The sequence below is a fragment of the Oncorhynchus tshawytscha genome, unplaced genomic scaffold, assembly GCF_018296145.1.
Source record: "Oncorhynchus tshawytscha isolate Ot180627B unplaced genomic scaffold, Otsh_v2.0 Un_contig_6966_pilon_pilon, whole genome shotgun sequence".
Classification (NCBI taxonomy): Eukaryota; Metazoa; Chordata; class Actinopteri; order Salmoniformes; family Salmonidae; genus Oncorhynchus; species Oncorhynchus tshawytscha.
This window is the reverse complement of record NW_024609684.1, coordinates 180715-205270: the sequence shown is the minus strand read 5'-3', so window position 1 is coordinate 205270 and position 24556 is coordinate 180715. Positions and strand designations below refer to the sequence as shown.

General features: G+C 46.6%; 1 protein-coding gene across 1 annotated transcript in view; it reads left to right on the top strand.

Annotated features, from left to right (window-relative positions):
- Nucleotides 1-24556, top strand: part of agap1 (ArfGAP with GTPase domain, ankyrin repeat and PH domain 1) — a 137849-nt gene that overhangs the window by 74776 nt on the left and 38517 nt on the right. Inside the window, exons 11-13 of the mRNA XM_042316930.1 lie at nucleotides 15543-15697; nucleotides 19930-20020; nucleotides 20782-21004. Coding sequence (XP_042172864.1) covers nucleotides 15543-15697; nucleotides 19930-20020; nucleotides 20782-21004 — 469 coding nt within the window. The remainder of the gene's footprint in view (nucleotides 1-15542; nucleotides 15698-19929; nucleotides 20021-20781; nucleotides 21005-24556) is intronic.

Below are 24556 nucleotides of genomic sequence, written 5' to 3'. Positions count from 1 at the left end.
ACGACCCAGATGAAGTATCAGCCTGTCACACACACCCGTTATTCATGAGGCGAGGGACCGGGGCGGGCCGCCCTCTGCTCCACTCTGGTCCGTCCCCACCCTCGCCGCTGCTTCTCCTTTAGCCCAGGTAGGGCCACCGTGAGGTTATACGCCACTCTGACAATCTCTCCATGTCTCTCTCTTTCCTCCATGTCTCTCTCTTTCCTCCATGTCTCTCTCTTTCCTCCATGTCTCTCTCTTTCCTCCATGTCTCTCTCTTTCCTCCATGTCTCTCTTTCCTCCATGTCTCTCTCTTTCCTCCATGTCTCTCTCTTTCCTCCATGTCTCTCTCTTTCCTCCATGTCTCTCTCCTCCCTCCCATCTCTCTCTCCTCCATGTCTCTCCTTGGTGTCTCTCTCCTCCCTCTCATCTCTCTCTCCTCCATGTCTCTCTCCTTGGTGTCTATCTCCTCCCTCTCATCTCTCTCTCCTCCATGTCTCTCTCCTCTCTCCTCCATCTCTCTCTCCTCCATGTCTCTCTCCTTGGTGTCTCTCTCTCCTCCATGTCTCTCTCTCCTCTCTCCATGTTTCTCTCTCCATTTCTCCTTGGTGTCTCTCCTCCCTCTCATCTCTCTCTCCTCCCTCTCATCTCTCTCTCCTCCATGTCTCTCTCCTCTCTCCATGTCTCTCTCCTTGGTGTCTCTCTCCTCCCTCTCATCTCTCTCTCCTCCATGTCTCCTTGGTGTCTCTCTCCTCCCTCTCATTTCTCTTTCCTCCATGTCTCTCTCGTCTCTCCATGTCTCTTTCCTCTCCCTCTCTCTCTCCTCTTTCCATGTCTCTCTCTGTCATCTCTCTTGTCTCTACTTGTCTCTCTTTCATCTCTCCTGGTCTCTTTCCTCTCTTGTCTCCTTCTCTCCATGTCTCTCTCTCCTCTCTCTCTCTTTCATCTATCTGGTCTCTCCATCTCCATGTCTCTCTCTCTGTTTTCTATTTCTCTTTCATCTATCTGGTCTCTCCATCTCCATGTCTCTCTCTCCTCTCTCTCTCTTTCATCTATCTGGTCTCTCCATCTCCATGTCTCTCTCTCTGTTTTCTATTTCTCTTTCATCTATCTGGTCTCTCCATCTCCATGTCTCTCTCTCCTCTCTCTCTCTCATCTATCTGGTCTCTCCATCTCCATCTCTCCTCTCTCTCTCTTTCATCTATCTGGTCTCTCCATCTCCCTCTCTCTCTTTCTCTTTCTCTTTCATCTATCTGGTCTCTCATCTCCATGTCTCTCTCTCTCTCTCTCTCTTTTCATCTATCTGGTCTCTCCATCTCCATGTCTCTCTCTCTCTCTCTCTCTCTTTCATCTATCTGGTCTCTCCATCTCCATGTCTCTCTCTCTCTCTCTTTCATCTATCTGGTCTCTCCATCTCCATGTCTCTCTCTCCTCTCTCTCTTTCATCTATCTGGTCTCTCCATCTCCATGTCTCTCTCTCTCATCTATCTGGTCTCTCCATCTCCATGTCTCTCTCTCCTCTCTCTTTCATCTATCTGGTCTCTCCATCTCCATGTCTCTCTCTCCTCTCTCTCTCTTTCATCTATCTGGTCTCTCCATCTCCATGTCTCTCTCTCCTCTCTCTCTCTTTCATCTATCTGGTCTCTCCATCTCCATGTCTCTCTCTCCTCTCTCTCTCTTTCATCTATCTGGTCTCTCCATCTCCATGTCTCTCTCTCCTCTCTCTCTCTTTCATCTATCTGGTCTCTCCATCTCCATGTCTCTCTCTCCTCTCTCTCTCTCATCTATCTGGTCTCTCCATCTCCATGTCTCTCTCTCCTCTCTCTCTCTTTCATCTATCTGGTCTCTCCATCTCCATGTCTCTCTCTCCTCTCTCTCTCTTTCATCTATCTGGTCTCTCCATCTCCATGTCTCTCTCCTCTCTCTCTCTTTCATCGATCTGGTCTCTCCATCTCCATGTCTCTCTCTCTGTTTTCTATTTCTCTTTTCTTTTGTTTTCTTTCTCCTTCAGATGTTAGTAAATATACATGAAAAAATTGTTAATTGTCTGATATTACATTATACTCACCATGCTTTGCGTGTGTGTGTGTGTGTGTGTGCACGTCTGTGTGTGAACTGAAAGGGATACTTCAGGATGGGATACTGAATGGGATAGTTCAGTTAGCGCAATGCCTGGAAGTCTATGGTATCTACTAGCATGCTAGCAGTTACCATAGACTTCCAGTCATTGCGCTAACGCTAGTTAGCAACGTCCTTCAAACTGCACACAGGCACCTAACAAATGGTATCCACGATTTCATCGGACTCTGGGGAAGTAGATAAAGGGCTTCATTGCCAACATCCTGAAGTATCCCTTTAAGGTTGTGAGGAAACAGCAGGATTCCTACATGGCTAAAACAGGGGATCCTTTTATTTCTAATGAAAAGCTACTTGCTCCCTCTCTTCCTCTCTTCTCCCTCCCTCTCTTCTCCCTCTCTCCCTAAAACAAAGATGCCACTCATCCTCTTCCTGCCACTGAGCCAGACCCTCCCTCCCCCCACATGCTTGACATGTGGAGACCCCCGAATCTCTACCCCTCCATCCCTCTCCTCCTCCTTTCCTCTCTTTCACAGCCACCTGCATCAGGTGTATCACTCCTCCTCTGTGTGCTCCGTCGATCACAGCCCACAATTAACTGTCTCTGTAAGAGCACCTCGTTAGTTGCCTAGCACCCCCTGGTTACATACACTACAGCACAGGGTCCGGCTCCTCGCTGCGTGGGACCTTTGAAAGGGGATCTGACCGCGAGCCTGCTGGAGATACCAAAGTTGTCCCTCAGATTGGAGACTGGGGACATGAAAGCGCCCCTTTGGCCCCTTTTGAGATGGGAGGTGGAGATGAGGCCCCACACAGAGCGGCAGACCAGCTGCAGATCCCTCCCTGCTGGAGGGAGAAAGAGACATTCCTGGAGAGGAGATGTTAGTCAGGACAGAACGCTCTCTATGATCTGGTATGGGATCAAAGGATCAGGTGGTTAGATCGCAGACTGGGTGATTGGGGGATTCATTCCACACAGGTTGTTAGAGAGAGCAGAAGTGGGTGTGGTTTGTGTTGTGACTGAAGCATCTTGATGCACCTATCATTTAGCCCTTAGAGGGGAGGTGGGTCTGCCGAATCGCTTTGGCCATTTCCCTAAAATGGAAGATAATTAAGGTCACTTTGTAGCCATAGAGGTACAGCAGGTGTGACACTAAAGGTCAACTTGTTAAAGGTCCCAGGTGGTCTTTCCCATGCAGAAAACCATCATTCGTTGGATGTACAAAGGACCCAAATATTTTAGACGCCACACACACACACACACACACACACACACACACACACACACTGCAGTGTGTGGGTGCAGATGTAAATGACTTGAACATATATTGGGGTATTTCTTTGTGATTGCTCCAGATTCCTGTGTGTGGGAGAATAGCGCCTTGAAGGACAATAAGACCGAGGCTCGTACAAGCAGTCTAACATTTAAACCTCACACACCCATTACCAGAATGTTCCCTTGTCCTATGCTGTAGCGGGGGACCGGTACTTTCTCTTCTGATATCGTTGTGTAGCAAATGTTCTTCGTAGCCTCGGGGGATGTTGGGAAATAACAGTAGCGTCGGCGGGGGCTGTGAGGGTTCAGGGGCGAAATGCGAGGGGGAATAAGTGTATTTAGAGTGTAGTATGTACCTCATTATAGAAGGTGAAAGCAGAAGTCACATAGTCTAGGACCTGAACACCTTCAGTGGGAGAGGGAAACATTTTACCCCTCTGCCCCCCTCTGATAACCTTTTCTTAGCTTGGATTTGTTTAACATCTAGTTTTTAAACCGGTTCTATTCGACTTGTTCTATATATTTTTTGAGTTTCCATTCTGTGCACATGCCACTGCCAGGTTGTCATGGTAAATTAGAACTCTATGTGAATGATGTTAAGGCAGTACTGTTCAGCTTCAACTGTTCCTGTGTTGCTTTTACTGCTGACTTGTGATTTGTCACTGCATCTCACCTTCGCACCTGACTCCTCCCCCCTCCAGTGCTACTGGTTGACTATACCTGACTCCTCCCCTTCTAGTGCTGCTGGTTGATTACACCTGACTCCTCCCCTTCTAGTGCTGCTGGTTGATTACACCTGACTCCTCCCCCTCTAGTGCTGCTGGTTGATTACACCTGACTCCTCCCCCTCTAGTGCTGCTGGTTGATTACACCTGACTCCTCCCCCTCTAGTGCTGCTGCTTGTTGATTACACCAGACTCCTCCCCCTCCAGTACTGCTGGTTGATTATACCTGACTCCTCCCCTTCTAGTGGTGCTGGTTGACTATACCTGACTCCTCCCCTTCTAGTGCTGCTGGTTGATTACACCTGACTTCTCCCCCCTCCAGTGCTGCTGGTTGACTATACCTGACTCCTCCCCTTCTAGTGCTGCTGGTTGACTATACCTGACTCCTCCCCTTCTAGTGCTGCTGGTTGATTACACCTGACTCCTCCCCCTCTAGTGCTGCGGGTTGATTACACCTGACTCCTCCCCCTCCAGTGCTGCTGGTTGATTATACCTGACTCCTCCCCTTCTAGTGCTGCTGGTTGATTACACTTGACTCCTCCCCTCTAGTGCTGCTATTACACCTGACTCCTCCCCTCTAGTGCTGCTGGTTGATTACACCTGACTCCTCCCCCTCCAGTGCTGCTGGTTGATTATACCTGACTCCTCCCCTTCTAGTGCTGCTGGTTGATTACACCTGACTCCTCCCCCTCTAGTGCTGCTGGTTGATTACACCTGACTCCTCCCCCTCCAGTGCTGCTGGTTGACTATACCTGACTCCTCCCCTCTAGTGCTGCTGGTTGATTACACCTGACTCCTCCCCTCTAGTGCTGCTGGTTGATTACACCTGACTCCTCCCCCTCTAGTGCTGCTGGTTGATTACACCTGACTCCTCCCCCTCTAGTGCTGCTGGTTGATTACACCTTTCTACTTTTTTAGTCTTTATATTTGTGTTGTCTTCAATCTTCTCCGCTGTCCTCTTCTCTCCATCTCTCCTCCTGCCGCCCGTCGGGACGCAGCCAAACGTCAAGCGTGGAAACTTAACCGCGTCGGTAGTCTGCGTAACATATACAGTAACAGCAACTGGGAAGGTAACTAACTAACTGACTAGTTAACCCACCATGATGGAGAGAGTAACAGCAACTGGGAAGGTAACTAACTAACTGACTAGTTAACCCACCATGATGGAGAGAGTAACAGCAACTGGGAAGGTAACTAACTAACTGACTGACTGACTGGTTAACCCACCATGATGGAGGTAAGCAACTAACTAACTGACTGACTGACTGGTTAACCCCCATGATGGAGAGAGTAACAGCAACTGGGAAGGTAACTAACTAACTAACTAACTGACTAGTTAACCCACCATGATGGAGAGAGTAACAGCCATTGGGAAGGTAACTAACTAACTGGCTGGTTAACCCACCATGATGGAGCGAGTAACAGCAACTGGGAAGGTAACTAACTAACTAACTAACTGACTGGTTAACCCACCATGATGGAGAGAGTAACAGCAACTGGGAAGGTAACTAACTAACTAACTGACTGACTGGTTAACCCACCATGATGGAGAGAGTAACAGCAACTGGGAAGGTAACTAACTAACTGACTGGTTAACCCACCATGATGGAGAGAGTAACAGCAACTGGGAAGGTAACTAACTAACTGACTAGTTAACCCACCATGATGGAGAGAGTAACAGCAACTGGGAAGGTAACTAACTAACTGACTGACTGGTTAACCCACCATGATGGAGAGAGTAACAGCAACTGGGAAAGTAACTAACTAACTGACTAGTTAACCCACCATGATGGAGAGAGTAACAGCAACTGGGAAGGTAACTAACTAACTGACTAGTTAACCCACCATGATGGAGAGAGTAACAGCAACTGGGAAGGTCACTAACTAACTAACTGACTGACTGGTTAACCCACCATGATGGAGAGAGTAACAGCAACTGGGAAGGTAACTAACTAACTGACTAGTTAACCCACCATGATGGAGAGAGTAACAGCAACTGGGAAGGTAACTAACTAACTGACTGGTTAACCCACCATGATGGAGAGAGTAACAGCAACTGGGAAGGTAACTAACTAACTGACTGGTTAACCCACCATGATGGAGAGAGTAACAGCAACTGGGAAGGTAACTAACTAACTGACTGGTTAACCCACCATGATGGAGAGAGTAACAGCAACTGGGAAGGTAACTAACTAACTGACTGGTTAACCCACCATGATGGAGAGAGTAACAGCAACTGGGAAGGTAACTAACTAACTGACTGACTGGTTAACCCACCATGATGGAGAGAGTAACAGCAACTGGGAAAGTAACTAACTAACTGACTAGTTAACCCACCATGATGGAGAGAGTAACAGCAACTGGGAAGGTAACTAACTAACTGACTAGTTAACCCACCATGATGGAGAGAGTAACAGCCATTGGGAAGGTAACTAACTAACTGGCTGGTTAACCCACCATGATGGAGCGAGTAACAGCAACTGGGAAGGTAACTAACTAACTAACTAACTGACTGGTTAACCCACCATGATGGAGAGAGTAACAGCAACTGGGAAGGTAACTAACTAACTGACTGACTGGGTTAACCCACCATGATGGAGAGAGTAACAGCAACTGGGAAGGTAACTAACTAACTGACTGACTGGTTAACCCACCATGATGGAGAGAGTAACAGCAACTGGGAAGGTAACTAACTAACTGACTGGTTAACCCACCATGATGGAGAGAGTAACAGCAACTGGGAAGGTAACTAACTAACTAACTAACTAATTGACTGGTTAACCCACCATGATGGAGAGAGTAACAGCAACTGGGAAGGTAACTAACTAACTGACTGGTTAACCCACCATGATGGAGAGAGTAACAGCAACTGGGAAGGTAACTAACTAACTGACTAGTTAACCCACCATGATGGAGAGAATTCACACACCCAAGATGGCAGCCTTCCAGTCCACCATGTCCACCTCTCTCCATCTTTGCCCTTTGACCTTTCTCAGTGGACATGTTTGCGCCTGATGTCCATGTGTACTTTCCTCTGCCCCCCCTGTCCCCCCTCTCACTGCCAAGTAAGACACCTTAGACACACAGAGCATCCTGGAGCATGCACTCTCTCTGGTGTCATGGACGTGTGTGTGTGGTGCCTTGTGACTTTTCTCCCCTGTGCTTCAGCAGTCCCCAACTTAACTCGTGGCTCATGGTTTTTACTGTATGTGATGGACCGCATCAGGCATCATAATCAACAGCAGGAAGAGTTCCCTATATTCCATTGCCCCCCCCCTTTATATTATGTACTTGTTCAATAAGAAATAAATATTTATTTCTTGAGACGTGAGCAATTGCTGCACTATTTTCCAGGTTATTAATGCTGTAAAATGGTGGTAATACTATAGGGAGTAATGACCTGTTTCACCAAGCAATTCTGTGTGCACTGACATTTAAGGCTTTTAATTTCTGTTTCCTGAGCCTCACCCCCCCTCCTTCCCCCTCTCCCTTTTTCCAGATGCATCCTCCCCCCTCATTGCAGTCCCCAGACCCACCCAACCCCACATACACCCTCTCTCTGTTGGGTCACTCTAGCAGGGCCTGGGCCTAAGCCCTGGTCCAGCCACATGTTTAGTGCTGCCTTTCCTCTGTAATGCCTGGAATTGGTGAACGGTCTGTATTATATTTGGGTGTGTATTGTTGTGCTGTTAAAGATTGGCCATGTCAGAGTTCACAAATTGCCCCGACGACAGCACCACTCTCTCTCTCGCTCTTTGCTCTCTCTCTCGCTCTCCCCTGTAGCTCAGAGTAGTGGTGTGATTACTACGAGTGGCGGGGCGATGGAGAGTGCGAGTCCCTGCGTGTGTGCCTGAAAGAGTATATCAAATAAAGGCTGATGTGTTTGTGTGTGTCAATCTCAGGTTAACTGATAGCTTATGTTGTGATACACATATCAAATCTAACCAAGGGCCTTCTCACACTGCCAGACAGACACAGGCTGTGGTATATCAGAGACGTATAGGAGACAGACAGACAGACACAGGCTGTGGTATATCAGAGACGTATAGGAGACAGACAGACAGACGCAGGCTGTGGTATATCAGAGACGTATAGGAGACAGACAGACAGACACAGGCTGTGGTATATCAGAGACGTATAGGAGACAGACAGACAGACACAGGCTGTGGTATATCAGAGACGTATAGGAGACAGACAGACAGACACAGGCTGTGGTATATCAGAGACGTTTTACTGTATAGGAGACAGACAGACAGACACAGGTGATGGTTTTTACTGTATGTGATGGACCGCAGAGTTCTGTGGTATATCAGAGACGACGTATAGCTGGCTGATATCAGACAGACAGACAGACAGACATTTAAGGCTTTTAGGCTGTGGTATATCAGAGATCCTATAGGAGACAGACAGACAGACACAGGCTGTGGTATATCAGAGACGTATAGGAGACAGACAGACAGACACAGGCTGTGGTATATCAGAGACTGTATAGGAGACAGACAGACAGACACAGGCTGTGGTATATCAGAGACGGCCATGTATAGGAGACAGACAGACAGACACAGGCTGTGGTATATCAGAGACGTATAGGAGACAGGCAGACAGACACAGGCTGTGGTATATCAGAGACGTATAGGAGACAGACAGACAGACATATCAGGCTTTGGTGTGGTATATCAGAGACGTATAGGAGACAGACAGACAGACACAGGCTGTGGTATATCAGAGACGTATAGGAGACAGGCAGACAGACACAGGCTGTGGTATATCAGAGACGTATAGGAGACAGACAGACAGACACAGGCTGTGGTATATCAGGGCAGTATAGGAAAGAGACAGACATGCTGTGGTATATCAGGGCAGTGTAGGAGTCAGACAGGCTGTGGTATATCAGGGCAGTGTAGGAGTCAGACAGGCTGTGGTATATCAGGGCAGTATAGGAGACAGGCTGTGGTATATCAGGGCAGTATAGGAGACAGGCTGTGGTATATCAGGGCAGTATAGGAGACAGGCTGTGGTATATCAGGGCAGTATAGGAGAGAGACAGGCTGTGGTATATCAGGGCAGTATAGGAGACAGACAGGCTGTGGTATATCAGGGCAGTATAGGAGAGAGACAGGATGTGGTATATCAGGGCAGTATAGGAGAGAGACAGGCTGTGGTATATCAGGGCAGTATAGGAGAGAGACAGGATGTGGTATATCAGGACAGTATAGGAGACAGACAGGCTTTGGTATATCAGGGCAGTATAGGAGACAGGCTGTGGTATATCAGGGCAGTATAGACGTCAGACAGGCTGTGGTATATCAGGGCAGTATAGGAGTCAGACAGGGTGTGGTATATCAGGGTAGTATAGGAGAGAGACAGGCTGTGGTATATCAGGGCAGTATAGGAGCCAGACAGGCTGTGGTATATCAGGGCAGTATAGGAGCCAGACAGGCTGTGGTATATCAGGGCAGTATAGGAGCCAGACAGGCTGTGGTATATCAGGTCAGTATAGGAGCCAGACAGGCTGTGGTATATCAGGGCAGTATAGGAGCCAGACAGGCTGTGGTATATCAGGGCAGTATAGGAGACAGACAGGCTGTGGTATATCAGGGCAGTATAGGAGAGAGACAGGATGTGGTATATCAGGACAGTATAGGAGACAGACAGGCTTTGGTATATCAGGGCAGTATAGGAGACACAGGCTGTGGTATATCAGGGCAGTATAGAGAGAGACAGGCTGTGGTATATCAGGGCAGTATAGGAGACAGACAGGCTGTGGTATATCAGGTCAGTATAGGAGAGAGACAGACAGGCTGTGGTATATCAGGTCAGTATAGGAGCCAGACAGGCTGTGGTATATCAGGTCAGTATAGGAGAGAGACAGACAGGCTGTGGTATATCAGGTCAGTATAGGAGCCAGACAGGCTGTGGTATATCAGGGCAGTATAGGAGAGAGACAGACAGGCTGTGGTATATCAGGTCAGTATAGGAGCCAGACAGGCTGTGGTATATCAGGTCAGTATAGGAGCCAGACAGGCTGTGGTATATCAGGGCAGTATAGGAGACAGACAGGCTGTGGTATATCAGGGCAGTATAGGAGAGAGACAGGCTGTGGTATATCAGGGCAGTATAGGAGAGAGACAGGCTGTGGTATATCAGGGCAGATTAGGAGACCGACGGGCTGTGGTATATCAGGTCAGTATAGGAGAGAGACAGACAGGCTGTGGTATATCAGGGCAGTATAGGAGACAGACAGGCTGTGGTATATCAGGGCAGTATAGGAGAGAGGCTGTGGTATATCAGACAGGCTGTGGTATATCAGGGCAGTATAGGAGCCAGACAGGCTGTGGTATATCAGGGCAGTATAGGAGCCAGACAGGCTGTGGTATATCAGGGCAGTGTAGGAGACAGGCTGTGGTATATCAGGGCAGTATAGGAGAGAGACAGACAGGCTGTGGTATATCAGGTCAGTATAGGAGCCAGACAGGCTGTGGTATATCAGGGCAGTGTAGGAGACAGGCTGTGGTATATCAGGGCAGTGTAGGAGACAGGCTGTGGTATATCAGGGCAGTGTAGGAGACAGGCTGTGGTATATCAGGTCAGTGTAGGAGACAGGCTGTGGTATATCAGGGCAGTGTAGGAGACAGGCTGTGGTATATCAGGGCAGTGTAGGAGACAGGCTGTGGTATATCAGGGCAGTGTAGGAGACAGGCTGTGGTATATCAGGTCAGTATAGGAGACAGACAGGCTGTGGTATATCAGGGCAGTATAGGAGCAGACAGGCTGTGGTATATCAGGGCAGTGTAGGAGACAGGCTGTGGTATATCAGGGCAGTATAGGAGACAGGCTGAGGCAGCCTCTCATGATTCAGTGGGCCTCCCAGTAATGGCCACCTCATTTCAGGGTTTGCAGAGGAAAAGTGGGGGTGGGAGTGTTAGAAAGGGGGGGGTTACACAGTTGCACAGCCTAATGCCCTTTCATTTTTATTTTGAAATTCATTAATCGACTTGAGAATGAGGAGGGGGAGGAGCGATGGAGGTTGGAACAGTATTAATTTATGCCTCGGCTAGCTGGGCTCGGCTTTCTGCATTGTTGGTTTCCATAATTGTCAAACAACCACCCCCTCTCTCCCCCTCTGCAGAGAAAAGCAGGAACATTTAATTATGATGAGAACATTGTTCCTGACCCCACAGGGCTTGTCAGCGTTTGAGGGGCGGGGCCCAATCTAGGACGAGACGACATCACAGTCCCAGGAGCTCTCTTACACAAATAGGGAGAGACACATCCTATAGGCCTCTTTGGGGACAGTATTTGACCTCTGCAGAAATACTTTAGGTCTTCAACTGTAGCTATGTCTCTAAGATGAAAATAAGCTTTAATGTTGTAGGATGAGATGGAAGAGGTTATTTCAGATGAATCATGTAATCTAAAGACAGTGAGACATCTTCAGTCTCTTTACCCATGCAGGAAGTTAAAGGCTCTTCAGGTTTCTAACTTATTTAGCCACAGGGCCTATCCTCCCATTCTTAGACAGGCAGAGAGAGATGTAGGGAGACAAAGGCCTTTCATTGTGGGTCTGAACACTCTGAAGCCAGAAGGGAACTTCAGCTTCACTGGTCTCTGAGAGGAAGCCAATTAGCTAAATGAGTGAGTGAGGAAAAGGAGGAGAGGAGTAAATGGTTTGGCTCCTCTAGCCTGATTCGCTCTCTCTCTCTCTCTCTCTCTCTCTCTCTCTCTCTCTCTCTCTCTCTCTCTCTCTCTCTCTCTCTCTCTCTCTGTCTCTCTCTCTCTCTCTCTCTCTGTCTCTCTCTCTCTCTCTGTGTCTCTCTCTCTCTCTGTGTCTCTCTCTCTCTCTCTCTCTCTCTCTCTCTCTCTGGCCGTTCTCCCTTTTCTCGGCTGATTAAACTTGTAATCTTCTCCCAGGGAGGTGATCAGACCTCCACTCCCAGACAGAACACATCACAAAGCTGTCAGTGATTACTAGTCTATTTTAACTGGTTCACTAGTGCTGGAATGTATTATTGAAGTTTATAGGTTTCATGCACTGCAGAGCCATAAGCTGTTAACGCAGCTACCACCAATGTAGCTAGCTTCCACTGATGACAAGACCGTGGTGCTGCTGCCCTCACCGGTTCCTCAGGTAGTCCTATTGAGAAGCCCTCTGATTAGCACATGCTGGAGGGCTGATGGGGGGTGAGGAGGAGGCTGATTGGCTCCTCATTATGTAATTGGGCCCCCTGTCCCTTCTCATTGGAGTAAATTGTAAACGGAACCAGGTTGGTGTCTGATCTCCCTCATCAGAGGGTCTCTTGTTAGAACCAGCTGTGCCCTTCCCTCCCTTCCTACCCTGCCATGTTCCTCCACTTCACCTCTTCTTCAATCCCTCCTTTTGTTCTTAACAGCTTCCAAATGTGACCTCGCAAATGAGACACACACACACAATGTCAGGGCTTTGACGTGAACTGTGAAAGAGCCTGTGTCACTCTCTAAAACAGAGTCCTCATTGGCCCCATTTAGCCTATGTTGGGTGAGGTTTGGGTAGCAGATCCATGTGTTCCCCTCTAGGGGGTGGGGTTGTGATTGTAATGACTGGCCTTTATTCTGGACCACTGATAGCTAAGGGTCCTGGGGTGGCCACTGGGGGCCACAGGGCCTGTAATTGGGGGGATATCCTGGCCGCAGGGGGACGGATGTGGAGGGGTTTCCAGAGGTCACTAGGATCTGTGGTAGAGCTGACAGAATGTTCTGCTCTGTTCCACTGGAAAAGGTTTTGACGAGATGGAATACAGCTACAGACAGAAGTGACTTTTGTAGCAGGTTAGGAGAATTAACATAGCAGGTTAGGAGAACTAACGTAGCAGGTTAGGAGAACTAGCGTAGCAGGTTAGGAGAATTAACGTAGCAGGTTAGGAGAACTAGCGTAGCAGGTTAGGAGAATTAACGTAGCAGGTTAGGAGAACTAACGTAGCAGGTTAGGAGAATTAACGTAGCAGGTTAGGAGAATTAACGTAGCAGGTTAGGAGAACTAACGTAGCAGGTTAGGAGAATTAACGTAGCAGGTTAGGAGAATTAACGTAGCAGGTTAGGAGAATTAACGTAGCAGGTTAGGAGAATTAACGTAGCAGGTTAGGAGAATTAACAGCAGGTTAGGAGAATTAACATAGCAGGTTAGGAGAATTAAGCAGGTTAGCAGGGTTAGGAGAACTAACGTAGCAGGTTAGGAGAATTAACGTAGCAGGTTAGGAGAATTAACGTAGCAGGTTAGGAGAATTAACGTAGCAGGTTAGGAGAACTAGCGTAGCAGGTTAGGAGAACTAGCGTAGCAGGTTAGGAGAACTAGCGTAGCAGGTTAGGAGAACTAGCGTAGCAGGTTAGGAGAACTAACGTAGCAGGTTAGGAGAATTAACGTAGCAGGTTAGGAGAACTAACGTAGCAGGTTAGGAGAACTAGCGTAGCAGGTTAGGAGAACTAGCGTAGCAGGTTAGGAGAACTAGCGTAGCAGGTTAGGAGAACTAGCGTAGCAGGTTAGGAGAACTAGCGTAGCAGGTTAGGAGAACTAGCGTAGCAGGTTAGGAGAACTAGCGTAGCAGGTTAGGAGAACTAGCTTAGCAGGCTAGGGGAACTAACGTAGCTGGTTAGGGAACTAACGTAGCAGGTTAGGAGAATTTGGGGCGGCAGGGTAGCCTAGTGGTTAGAGTGTTGGACTAGTAACCAGAAGGTTGCAAGTTCAAATCCCGAGCTGACAAGATACAAATCTGTCGTTCTGCCCCTGAACAGGCAGTTAACCCACTGTTCCTAGGCCGTCATTGAAAATAAGAATTTGTTCTTAACTGACTTGCCTAGTAGTAAAATAAAATTAACATAGCAGGTTAGGAGAACTAGCGTAGCAGGTTAGGAGAACTAGCGTAGCAGGTTAGGAGATCTAACGTTAGCAGGTTAGGAGAACTAACGTAGCAGGTTAGGAGAACTAACGTAGCAGGTTAGGAGAACTAACGTAGCAGGTTAGGAGAACTAACGTAGCAGGTTAGAGAACTAGCGTAGCAGGTAAGGAGAACTAGCGTAGCAGGTAAGGAGAACTAGCGTAGCAAGTTAGGGGAACTTACTGGCACAGTGACATTGTCATGCTGGAGGGACATGTCAGGATGAGCCACATGAGGGAGGAGGGTGTCTTCCTGTAACACACAGCGTTGAGATTGCCTGCAATGACAACAAGCTCAGTCCGATGATGCTGTGACACACCGCCCCAGACCATGATGGACCCTCCACCTCCAAATCGATCCCGTTCCAGAGTACAGGCCTCGGTGTAACGCTCATTCCTTCAACGATAAACGCGAATCCGACCATCACCTGAGACAAAACCTTGAAGAGCACTTTTTCCAGTCCTGTCTGGTCCAAGGACGGTGGGTTTGGGTTTTGTGCCCTGGTGACGTTGTCGCCGGTGATGTCTGGTGAGGACCTGCCTCACCTGCCGGTGATGTCTGGTGAGGCCTACAAGCCCTCAGTCCAGCCTCTCTTAGCCTATTGCAGACAGTCTGAGCACTGATGGAGGGATGGTGCATTCCTGGTGTTCCTGGTGTAACTCGGGCAGTTGTTGTTGCCATCCTGTACCTGTCCCGTAAGTGTGATGTTCGGATGTACTGATCCTGTGCAGGTGTTGTTACACGTGATCTGCCGCTGCGAGGACGATCAGCTGTCCGTCCTGTCTCCCTGTAGCGCTGTCCTAGGCGTCTCACAGTACGGACATTGCAATTTATTGCCCTGGCCAATTCTGCAGGCCTCGTGCCTCCTTGCAGCATGCCTAAGAGATGTTCACGCAGATGAGCAGGGACCCTGGGCATCTTTCTTTTGGTGGTTTTCAGAGTCAGTAGAAAGGCCTCTTTAGTGTCCTAAGTTTTCTTAACAGTGACCTTAATTGCCTACCGTCTGTAAGCTGTTAGTGTCTTAACGAACGTTCCTCAGGTGCATGTTCATTAATTGTTTATGGTTCATTGAACAAGAATGGGAAACAGTGTTTAAACCCTTTACAATGAAGATCTGTGAAGTTATTTGGATTTTTACAAATTATCTTTGAAAGACCTGAGTTTGTGTGTAATGCAGTGCATTAGATGTGTGCGTGTGTAGCAGTGCATTAGGTGTGTGCGTGTGTAGCAATGCATTAGGTGTGTGTGTGTGTGTGTGTAGCTGTGTGTGTAGCTGTGTGTGTGTGTGTGTAGCAATGCATTAGGTGTGTGTGTGTAGCAATGCATTAGGTGTGTGTGTGTAGCAGTGCATTAGGTGTGTGTGTGTGTGTGTAGCAGTGCATTAGGGGTGTATGTAGCAGTGCATTAGGGGTGTATGTAGCAGTGCATTAGGTGTGTATGTAGCAGTGCATGAGATGTCTGTGTGTGTGTGTAGCAGTGCATTAATGTGTGTGTAACAGTGCAATAGATGTGTGTATGCCACCAACCCTAAAAGTGACCTTCTCTCTCTCTCCCTCCCTATATCCCTCTGTCCTCCAGAACAAGAGGAGAACTTTGAGTTGACCATTGTGTCTTTGACGGGCCAGACGTGGCACTTTGAGGCCACCTCGTACGAGGAGAGAGACGCCTGGGTCCAGGCCATCGAGAGCCAAATCCTAGCCAGCCTGCAGTCCTGTGAGAGCAGCAAGGCCAAGGTACCGTACTACAATATTACAATACTGTTACACTACTGTTACACTACTATTACAATACTATACTATTACACTACGGTTACAATACTATACTATTACACTACGGTTACAATACTATACTATTACACTATTACACTACGGTTACAATACTATACTATTACACTACGGTTACAATATTATACTATTACACTACGGTTACAATACTATACTATTACACTACGGTTACAATATTATACTGTTACACTACGGTTACAATACTATTACACTACGGTTACAATACTATACTATTACACTACGGTTACAATATTATACTATTACACTATTACACTACGGTTACAATACTATACTATTACACTACGGTTACAATACTATACTATTACACTACGGTTACAATATTATACTATTACACTACGGTTACAATACTATACTATTACACTACGGTTACAATATTATACTGTTACACTACTATTACAATACTATACTATTACACTACGGTTACAATATTATACTATTACACTGCGGTTACAATACTATTACACTACGGTTACAATATTATACTGTTACACTACAGTTACAATACTATACTATTACACTACGGTTACAATATTATACTGTTACACTACGGTTACAATACTATACTATTACACTACGGTTACAATACTACAATATTACACTACGGTTACAATACTAAATCAAATCAAATCAAATGTTATTTGTTACATACACATGGTTAGCAGATGTTAATGCGAGTGTAGCGAAATGCTTGTGCTTCTAGTTCCGACAATGCAGTAATAACCAACAAGTAATCTAACTAACAATTCCAAAACTACTGTCTTATACACAGTGTAAGGGGATAAAGAATATGTACATAAAGATATAGAATATGTAGAATATGAATGAGTGATGGTACAGAGCAGCATAGGCAAGATACAGTAGATGGTATCGAGTACAGTATATACATATGAGATGAGTATGTAAACAAAGTGGCATAGTTAGTGGCTAGTGATACATGTATTACATAAGGATGCAGTCGATGATATAGAGTACAGTATATACGTATGCATATGAGATGAATAATGTAGGGTAAGTAACATTATATAAGGTAGCATTGTTTAAAGTGGCTAGTGATATATTTACATTTCCAATCAATTCCCATTATTAAAGTGGCTGGAGTTGAGTCAGTGTCAGTGTCAGTGTGTTGGCAGCAGCCACTCAATGTTAGTGGTGGCTGTTTAACAGTCTGATGGCCTTGAGATAGAAGCTGTTTTTCAGTCTCTCGGTCCCAGCTTTGATGCACCTGTACTGACCTCGCCTTCTGGATGATAGCGGGGTGAACAGGCAGTGGCTCGGGTGGTTGTTGTCCTTGATGATCTTTATGGCCTTCCTGTAACATCGGGTGGTGTAGGTGTCCTGGAGGGCAGGTAGTTTGCCCCCGGTGATGCGTTGTGCAGACCTCACTACCCTCTGGAGAGCCTTACGGTTGTGGGCGGAGCAGTTGCCGTACCAGGCGGTGATACAGCCCGCCAGGATGCTCTCGATTGTGCATCTGTTCTGTAGAAGTTTGTGAGTGCTTTTGGTGACACGCCAAATTTCTTCAGCCTCCTGAGGTTGAAGAGGCGCTGCTGCGCCTTCTTCACGATGCTGTCTGTGTGAGTGGACCAATTCAGTTTGTCTGTGATGTGTATGCCGAGGAACTTAAAACTTGCTACCCTCTCCACTACTGTTCCATCGATGTGGATAGGGGGGTGTTCCCTCTGCTGTTTCCTGAAGTCCACAATCATCTCCTTAGTTTTGTTGACGTTGAGTGTGAGGTTATTTTCCTGACACCACACTCCGAGGGCCCTCACCTCCTCCCTGTAGGCCGTCTCGTCGTTGTTGGTAATCAAGCCTACCACTGTTGTGTCGTCCGCAAACTTGATGATTGAGTTGGAGGCGTTCGTGGCCACGCAGTCGTGGGTGAACAGGGAGTACAGGAGAGGGCTCAGAACGCACCCTTGTGGGGCCCCAGTGTTGAGGATCAGCGGGGTGGAGATGTTGTTGCCTACCCTCACCACCTGGGGGCGGCCCGTCAGGAAGTCCAACACTACGGTTACAATATTATACTATTACACTATTACACTACGGTTACAATACTATACTATTACACTACGGTTACAATACTATACTATTACACTATGGTTACAATACTATACTATTACACTACGGTTACAATACTACAATATTACACTACGGTTACAATACTATACTATTACACTACGGTTACAATATTATACTATTACACTACGGTTACAATACTATACTATTACACTACGGTTACAATACTATACTGTTACAATACTATACTATTACACTACGGTTACAATACTATACTATTACACTACGGTTACAATACTATTGCACTGCAGTTACAATACTATACTATTACACTACGGTTACAATACTATACTATTACACTACGGTTACAATACTATACTATTACACTATGGTTACAATATTATACTATTACACTACGGTTACAATACTATACTATTACAATATGGTTACAATACTATACTATTACGCTACGGTTACAATACTATACTATTACAATATGGTTACAATACTATACTATTACACTACGGTTACAATACTATTACACTACAGTTACAATACTATACTATTACACTACGGTTACAATACTATTACACTGCAGTTACAATACTATACTATTACACTACGGTTACAATACTATACTATTACACTACGGTTACAATACTATACTATTACACTACGGTTACAATACTATACTATTACAATATGGTTACAATACTATACTATTACGCTACGGTTACAATACTATACTATTACACTACGGTTACAATATTATACTATTACACTACGGTTACAATATTATACTATTACACTACGGTTACAATATTATACTATTACACTACGGTTACAATATTATACTATTACACCACGGTTAGAATTCTATACTATTACACTACGGTTACAATACTATACTATTACACTACGGTTACAATACTATACTGTTACAATACTATACTATTACACTACGGTTACAATACTATTACACTGCAGTTACAATACTATGATATTACACTACGGTTACAATACTATACTATTACACTACGGTTACAATACTATTACACTGCAGTTACAATACTATACTATTACACTACGGTTACAATACTATACTATTACACTACGGTTACAATACTATACTATTACACTATGGTTACAATACTATACTATTACGCTACGGTTACAATACTATACTATTACACTACGGTTACAATATTATACTATTACACTACGGTTACAATATTATACTATTACACTACGGTTACAATATTATACTATTACACTACAGTTACAATACTATACTATTACACTACGGTTACAATATTATACTATTACACCACGGTTAGAATTCTATACTATTACACTACGGTTACAATACTATACTATTACACTACGGTTACAATACTATACTGTTACAATACTATACTATTACACTACGGTTACAATACTATTACACTGCAGTTACAATACTATGATATTACACTACGGTTACAATACTATACTATTACACTACGGTTACAATACTATTACACTGCAGTTACAATACTATACTATTACACTATGGTTACTATACTATACTATTACACTATGGTTACAATACTATACTATTACACTACGGTTACAATACTATACTATTACACTGCGGTTACAAACCTATTCACACACACACTCTCCTATAGGCCTATTCACACACACACTCTCCTATAGGCCTATTCACACACACACACACACACACTCTCCTATAGATCTATTCACACACACACTTGCTCAACCCCCAAACACGTTAAAATAATTACAAATGGCAATTACTGTAAGTGTAATATAGGCGTAGCGGTGCCATTTCCCTCCCACAGCGTAGTGGACCAGGCCAGCCTCATCTGAGCCAGCCAGCCCTCTGCTCTGTTGACGCCTCAGGCCTCGGAGGAACATTTACACTGTAGAATACCTTCTGTTGTCTCCACTTCTGTTTGTTGTGTTTTTGTTCTCTCTCTCACACACACACACACACACACACACATTCTCTTGCTTATGTTTGGTGGAAACCAATCTAAATGAGTTGCGTGATGAATCTGGTGTGTGTGTCTAGGTTAGTGACTGTGTCTGCTGATATAGCCATCCATAACAATGGCGGTTGAATTGTTTTCCTACAGTCACGTCTGACCAGCCAGTCTGAGGCCATGGCCTTACAGAATGTGAGGAGCCTAAGAGGGAACTCTCGCTGTGTGGACTGTGAGGCCCAGAGTGAGTTACAACTATCTATTTTACCTCTGATAGCTAACAACAGTGTACCTCCCGCCTGATCCTTCAGTAATACCTGTTCTGTCTCATTCACCTCCCGCCTGATCCTTCAGTAATACCTGTTCTGTCTCATTCACCTCCCGTCTGATCCTTCAGTAATACCTGTTCTGTCTCATTCACCTCCCGTCTGATCCTTCAGTAATACCTGTTCTGTCTCATTCACCTCCCGCCTGATCCTTCAGTAATACCTGTTCTGTCTCATTCACCTCCCGTCTGATCCTTCAGTCATACCTGTTCTGTCTCCTTCACCTCCCGTCTGATCCTTCAGTAATACCTGTTCTGTCTCCTTCACCTCCCGTCTGATCCTTCAGTAATACCTGTTCTGTCTCCTTCACCTCCCGTCTGATCCTTCAGTAATACCTGTTCTGTCTCCTTCACCTCCCGTCTGATCCTTCAGTAATACCTGTTCTGTCTCCTTCACCTCCCGTCTGATCCTTCAGTCATACCTGTTCTGTCTCCTTCACCTCCTGTCTGATCCTTCAGTAATACCTGTTCAGTCTCCTTCACCTCCCGTCTGATCCTTCAGTAATATGGTATTGATTGATTGATTGATTTTATTATCCAGTTAAAAAAAACAATAATACGTTTTATGATTGTATCCATTTTTCTATTGACCTTCTATTGACCTTTTGAATCATTTTGCAAATATTTCTTATGGATTCAAATGAAGTATCTAAAATGTGTGTCGTGTCTCTGTTTCCCAGACCCCGACTGGGCCAGTCTCAACCTGGGAGCGTTGATCTGTATCGAGTGTTCAGGGATCCACAGGAACCTGGGGACCCACCTATCTCGTGTTCGGTCCCTGGACCTGGATGAGTGGCCCCTGGAGCTCCTCAAGGTCATGACCTCTATAGGCAACGAGCTGGCCAATGACGTGTGGGAGGGCAACGCACAGGGACGCCTCAAACCAGCACCCGACGCCACCAGGTAGGGGGAGCACTCCAGTCTCTTTGTCTCTGTCTGTTTCCTCTCCTTTCTGCTCTCTGCTCACTCTCTCTCTCTCTACTCGCTCTCTGCTCTCTCTCTGCTCTCTCTCTGCTCTCTCTCTCTGCTCGTTCTCTCTCTGCTCGTTCTCTCTCTGCTCGTTCTCTCTCTGCTCGTTCTCTCTCTGCTCGCTCTCTCTCTGCTCGCTCTCTCTCTGCTCGCTCTCTCTCTGCTCGCTCGCTCTCTCTGCTCGCTCGCTCTCTCTGCTCGCTCTCTGCTCGCTCGCTCTCTCTCTCTGCTCGCTCTCTCTGCTCGCTCTCTGCTCTCTCTCTCTGCTCTCTCTCTCTGCTCGCTCTCTGCTCTCTCTGCTCGCTCTCTTCTCTCTGCTCGCTCTCTCTCTGCTCGCTCGCTCTCTTCTCTCTGCTCGCTCTCTCTGCTCGCTCGCTCTCTGCTGCTCGCTCTCTGCTCGCTCTTTCTCTGCTCTCTCTGCTCGCTCTCTGCTTGCTCTCTCTGCTTGCTCTCTCTGCTCGCTCTCTCTCTCTGCTCGCTCTCTCTCTCTCTGTTCGCTCTCTCTCTCTCTCTCTCTCTGTTCGCTCTCTCTCTCTCTCTCTCTCTGTTCTGCTCTCTCTCTCTCTCTCTCTCTCTCTGTTCGCTCTCTCTCTCTGCTCGCTCTCTCTGCTCGCTCTCTGCTCTCTCTCTGCTCTCTCTCTGCTCGCTCTCTGCTTGCTCTCTCTGCTTGCTCTCTCTGCTCGCTCTCTCTCTGCTCTCTCTCTCTCTCTGTTCGCTCTCTCTCTCTCTCTCTCTGTTCGCTCTCTCTCTCTGCTCGCTCTCTCTGCTCGCTCTCTGCTCTCTCTCTGCTCTCTCTCGCTCTGCTCGCTCTCTCTCTGCTCTCTCTCTCTCTGCTCGCTCTCTCTCTCTGCTCTCTCTCTCTCTGCTCTGCTCTCTCTCTCTCTGCTCGCTTTCTCTCTCTGCTCTCTCTCTCTCTCTGCTCTCTCTCTCTCTCTGCTCTCTCTCTCTCTGCTCGCTTTCTCTCTCTGCTCTTCTCTCTCTCTAGATCTCTCTCTCTCTGCTCTCTCTCTCTGCTCTCTCTCTCTGCTGGTAAAATAATCTTCTCTCTCTGCTCTCTCTCTCTCTGCTCGCTTTCTCTCTCTGCTCTCTCTCTCTCTCTGTGCTCTCTCTCTGCTCTCTCTCTCTCTCTCTCTCTCTCTCTGTCTGCTCTCTTTCTCTGCCCCTCTCTTTCTTTTCCAGAGACTCCTGAAAATCATTACGTACTACATTTAGATTCTTAACTTGTAGTTTCGAATTCCCACTCCCACTGTGCTGGTAAAATAATATTCTGGATTTGTTGAGCTCTCACCTGTTTTGCATTATTTGGGCGGCAGGTAGCCTCGTGGTTAGAGCGTTGGGCCAGTAACCGAAAGGTTGCTGGATCGAATCCCCGAGCTGACAAGGTAAAAATCTGTCGCTCTGCCCCTGAACAAGGTTGTAGTGATGGAAACTGGGGACAGTAGTAGTGATGGAAACTGGGGACAGTAGTAGTGATGGAAACTGGGGACAGTAGTAGTGATGGAAACTGGGGACAGTAGTAGTGATGGAAACTGGGGACAGTAGTAGTGATGGAAACTGGGGACAGTAGTAGGGATGGAAACTGGGGACAGTAGTAGTGATGGAAACTGGAGACAGTAGTAGTGATGGAAACTGGGGACAGTAGTAGGGATGGAAACTGGGGACAGTAGTAGTGATGGAAACTGGGGACAGTAGTAGTGATGGAAACTGGGGACAGTAGTGGTGATGGAAACTGGGGACAGTAGTGGTGATGGAAACTGGGGACAGTAGTGGTGATGGAAACTGGGGACAGTAGTGGTGATGGAAACTGGGGACAGTAGTAGTGATGGAAACTGGGGACAGTAGTAGTGATGGAAACTGGGGACAGTAGTAGTGATGGAAACTGGGGACAGTAGTAGTGATGGAAACTGGGGACAGTAGTAGTGATGGAAACTGGGGACAGTAGTAGTGATGGAAACTGGGACAGTAGTGGAAACTGGGGACAGTGATGGAAACTGGGGACAGTAGTAGTGATGGAAACTGGGGACAGTAGTGGTGATGGAAACTGGGGACAGTAGTGGTGATGGAAACTGGGGACAGTAGTGGTGATGGAAACTGGGGACAGTAGTGGTGATGGAAACTGGGGACAGTAGTGGTGATGGAAACTGGGGACAGTAGTGGTGATGGAAACTGGGGACAGTAGTAGTGATGGAAACTGGGGACAGTAGTAGTGATGGAAACTGGGGACAGTAGTAGTGATGGAAACTGGGGACAGTAGTAGTGATGGAAACTGGGGACAGTAGTAGTGGTGGAAACTGGGGACAGCAGTGGTGACAGTGACAGGGGCATTGTAATGATATTGGCAGCAGAGGTGGACAGTAGGCAAGAGTTAGCCATTAGAGAGAGGGGGAAGTGAGTACAGAGTAATCAGTGGCGTTTAACATGGTAACAGTGTTAATGTCTGTGGCTTGTACTCTCACTGGCCCCAGCCCCTCTGCACTTACGTCTGCTGGGCGGTGTAATTATCAGCACACACACACACACACACACACAATTATTGGCAGCCAAGCCCATGCTCCACCACCAGCCATCATAACAAATTAGAGCTGACTGCTGGCTGCATAAATATCGACTTCCCATTTTCCTCCTGTTCTCATTACTCTCCACAAGCACCTTTTAATTACTGGCCCCTACACCAAACATCTCTAGCTATGGATCCACCAGTTTCCCTTTTACACACACCAAGCATGCACACACACACACACAGATGCATGCACGCACCACACACACACAGATGCATGCACGCACCACACACACACTCATCTCCCCCTCTCTCCCCTTCCGTCATTCGGCTAATGCATTTATTGTTATTCATGTACCTATTTATTTGTGTATTTGGGAGGCATGTATCCCCGTCGGGTGGCGCGACCAGGGGAACAGATTACAGAAGGGGTCAATATTATCTCAATTAACCCGGGACGCTCGGCTCGGCTTGGCAGAGCTCGCCAGACATTTGTCTCCCGTCGTCACTGCCTATCGATAGGATAGTCCTTCCTCGGCCATTCCTTAAGTGGCTGTTCAGTGTTCACTACATCCCTCTACTGTACACTACTGCAGCTCACATGCAGCATGGTGCTCCTGCAGCCTCCTGCTGAGTGTCCCATGGTCTGTGGAGTGATACGTACTGGTCTCTGGGATGTTTATGAGAGAAGTCACATTGCATGACCTGAGTCGATCATGTACTTCTTCACTACGTACCTCTTCACTCACTTCACTATCTTCACTACTTCAACCACGACACAAAGACAGACATCTGAGTGTCTTGGATTGTATGCAATGGATTGTATCTAATATTGGATTGTATGCATTTCATTTTTATTGCCTAAAAAGGGGGCTCCTGAGGGTTCTACAATATGTTGCTCATATTTCTATTGCTAACTGGTGTCAGTAAAATCCTTGTATGTTAGATGTGGAGGAAAGGTCCGTAGCTACTAGCTAGGTATAGAAGGC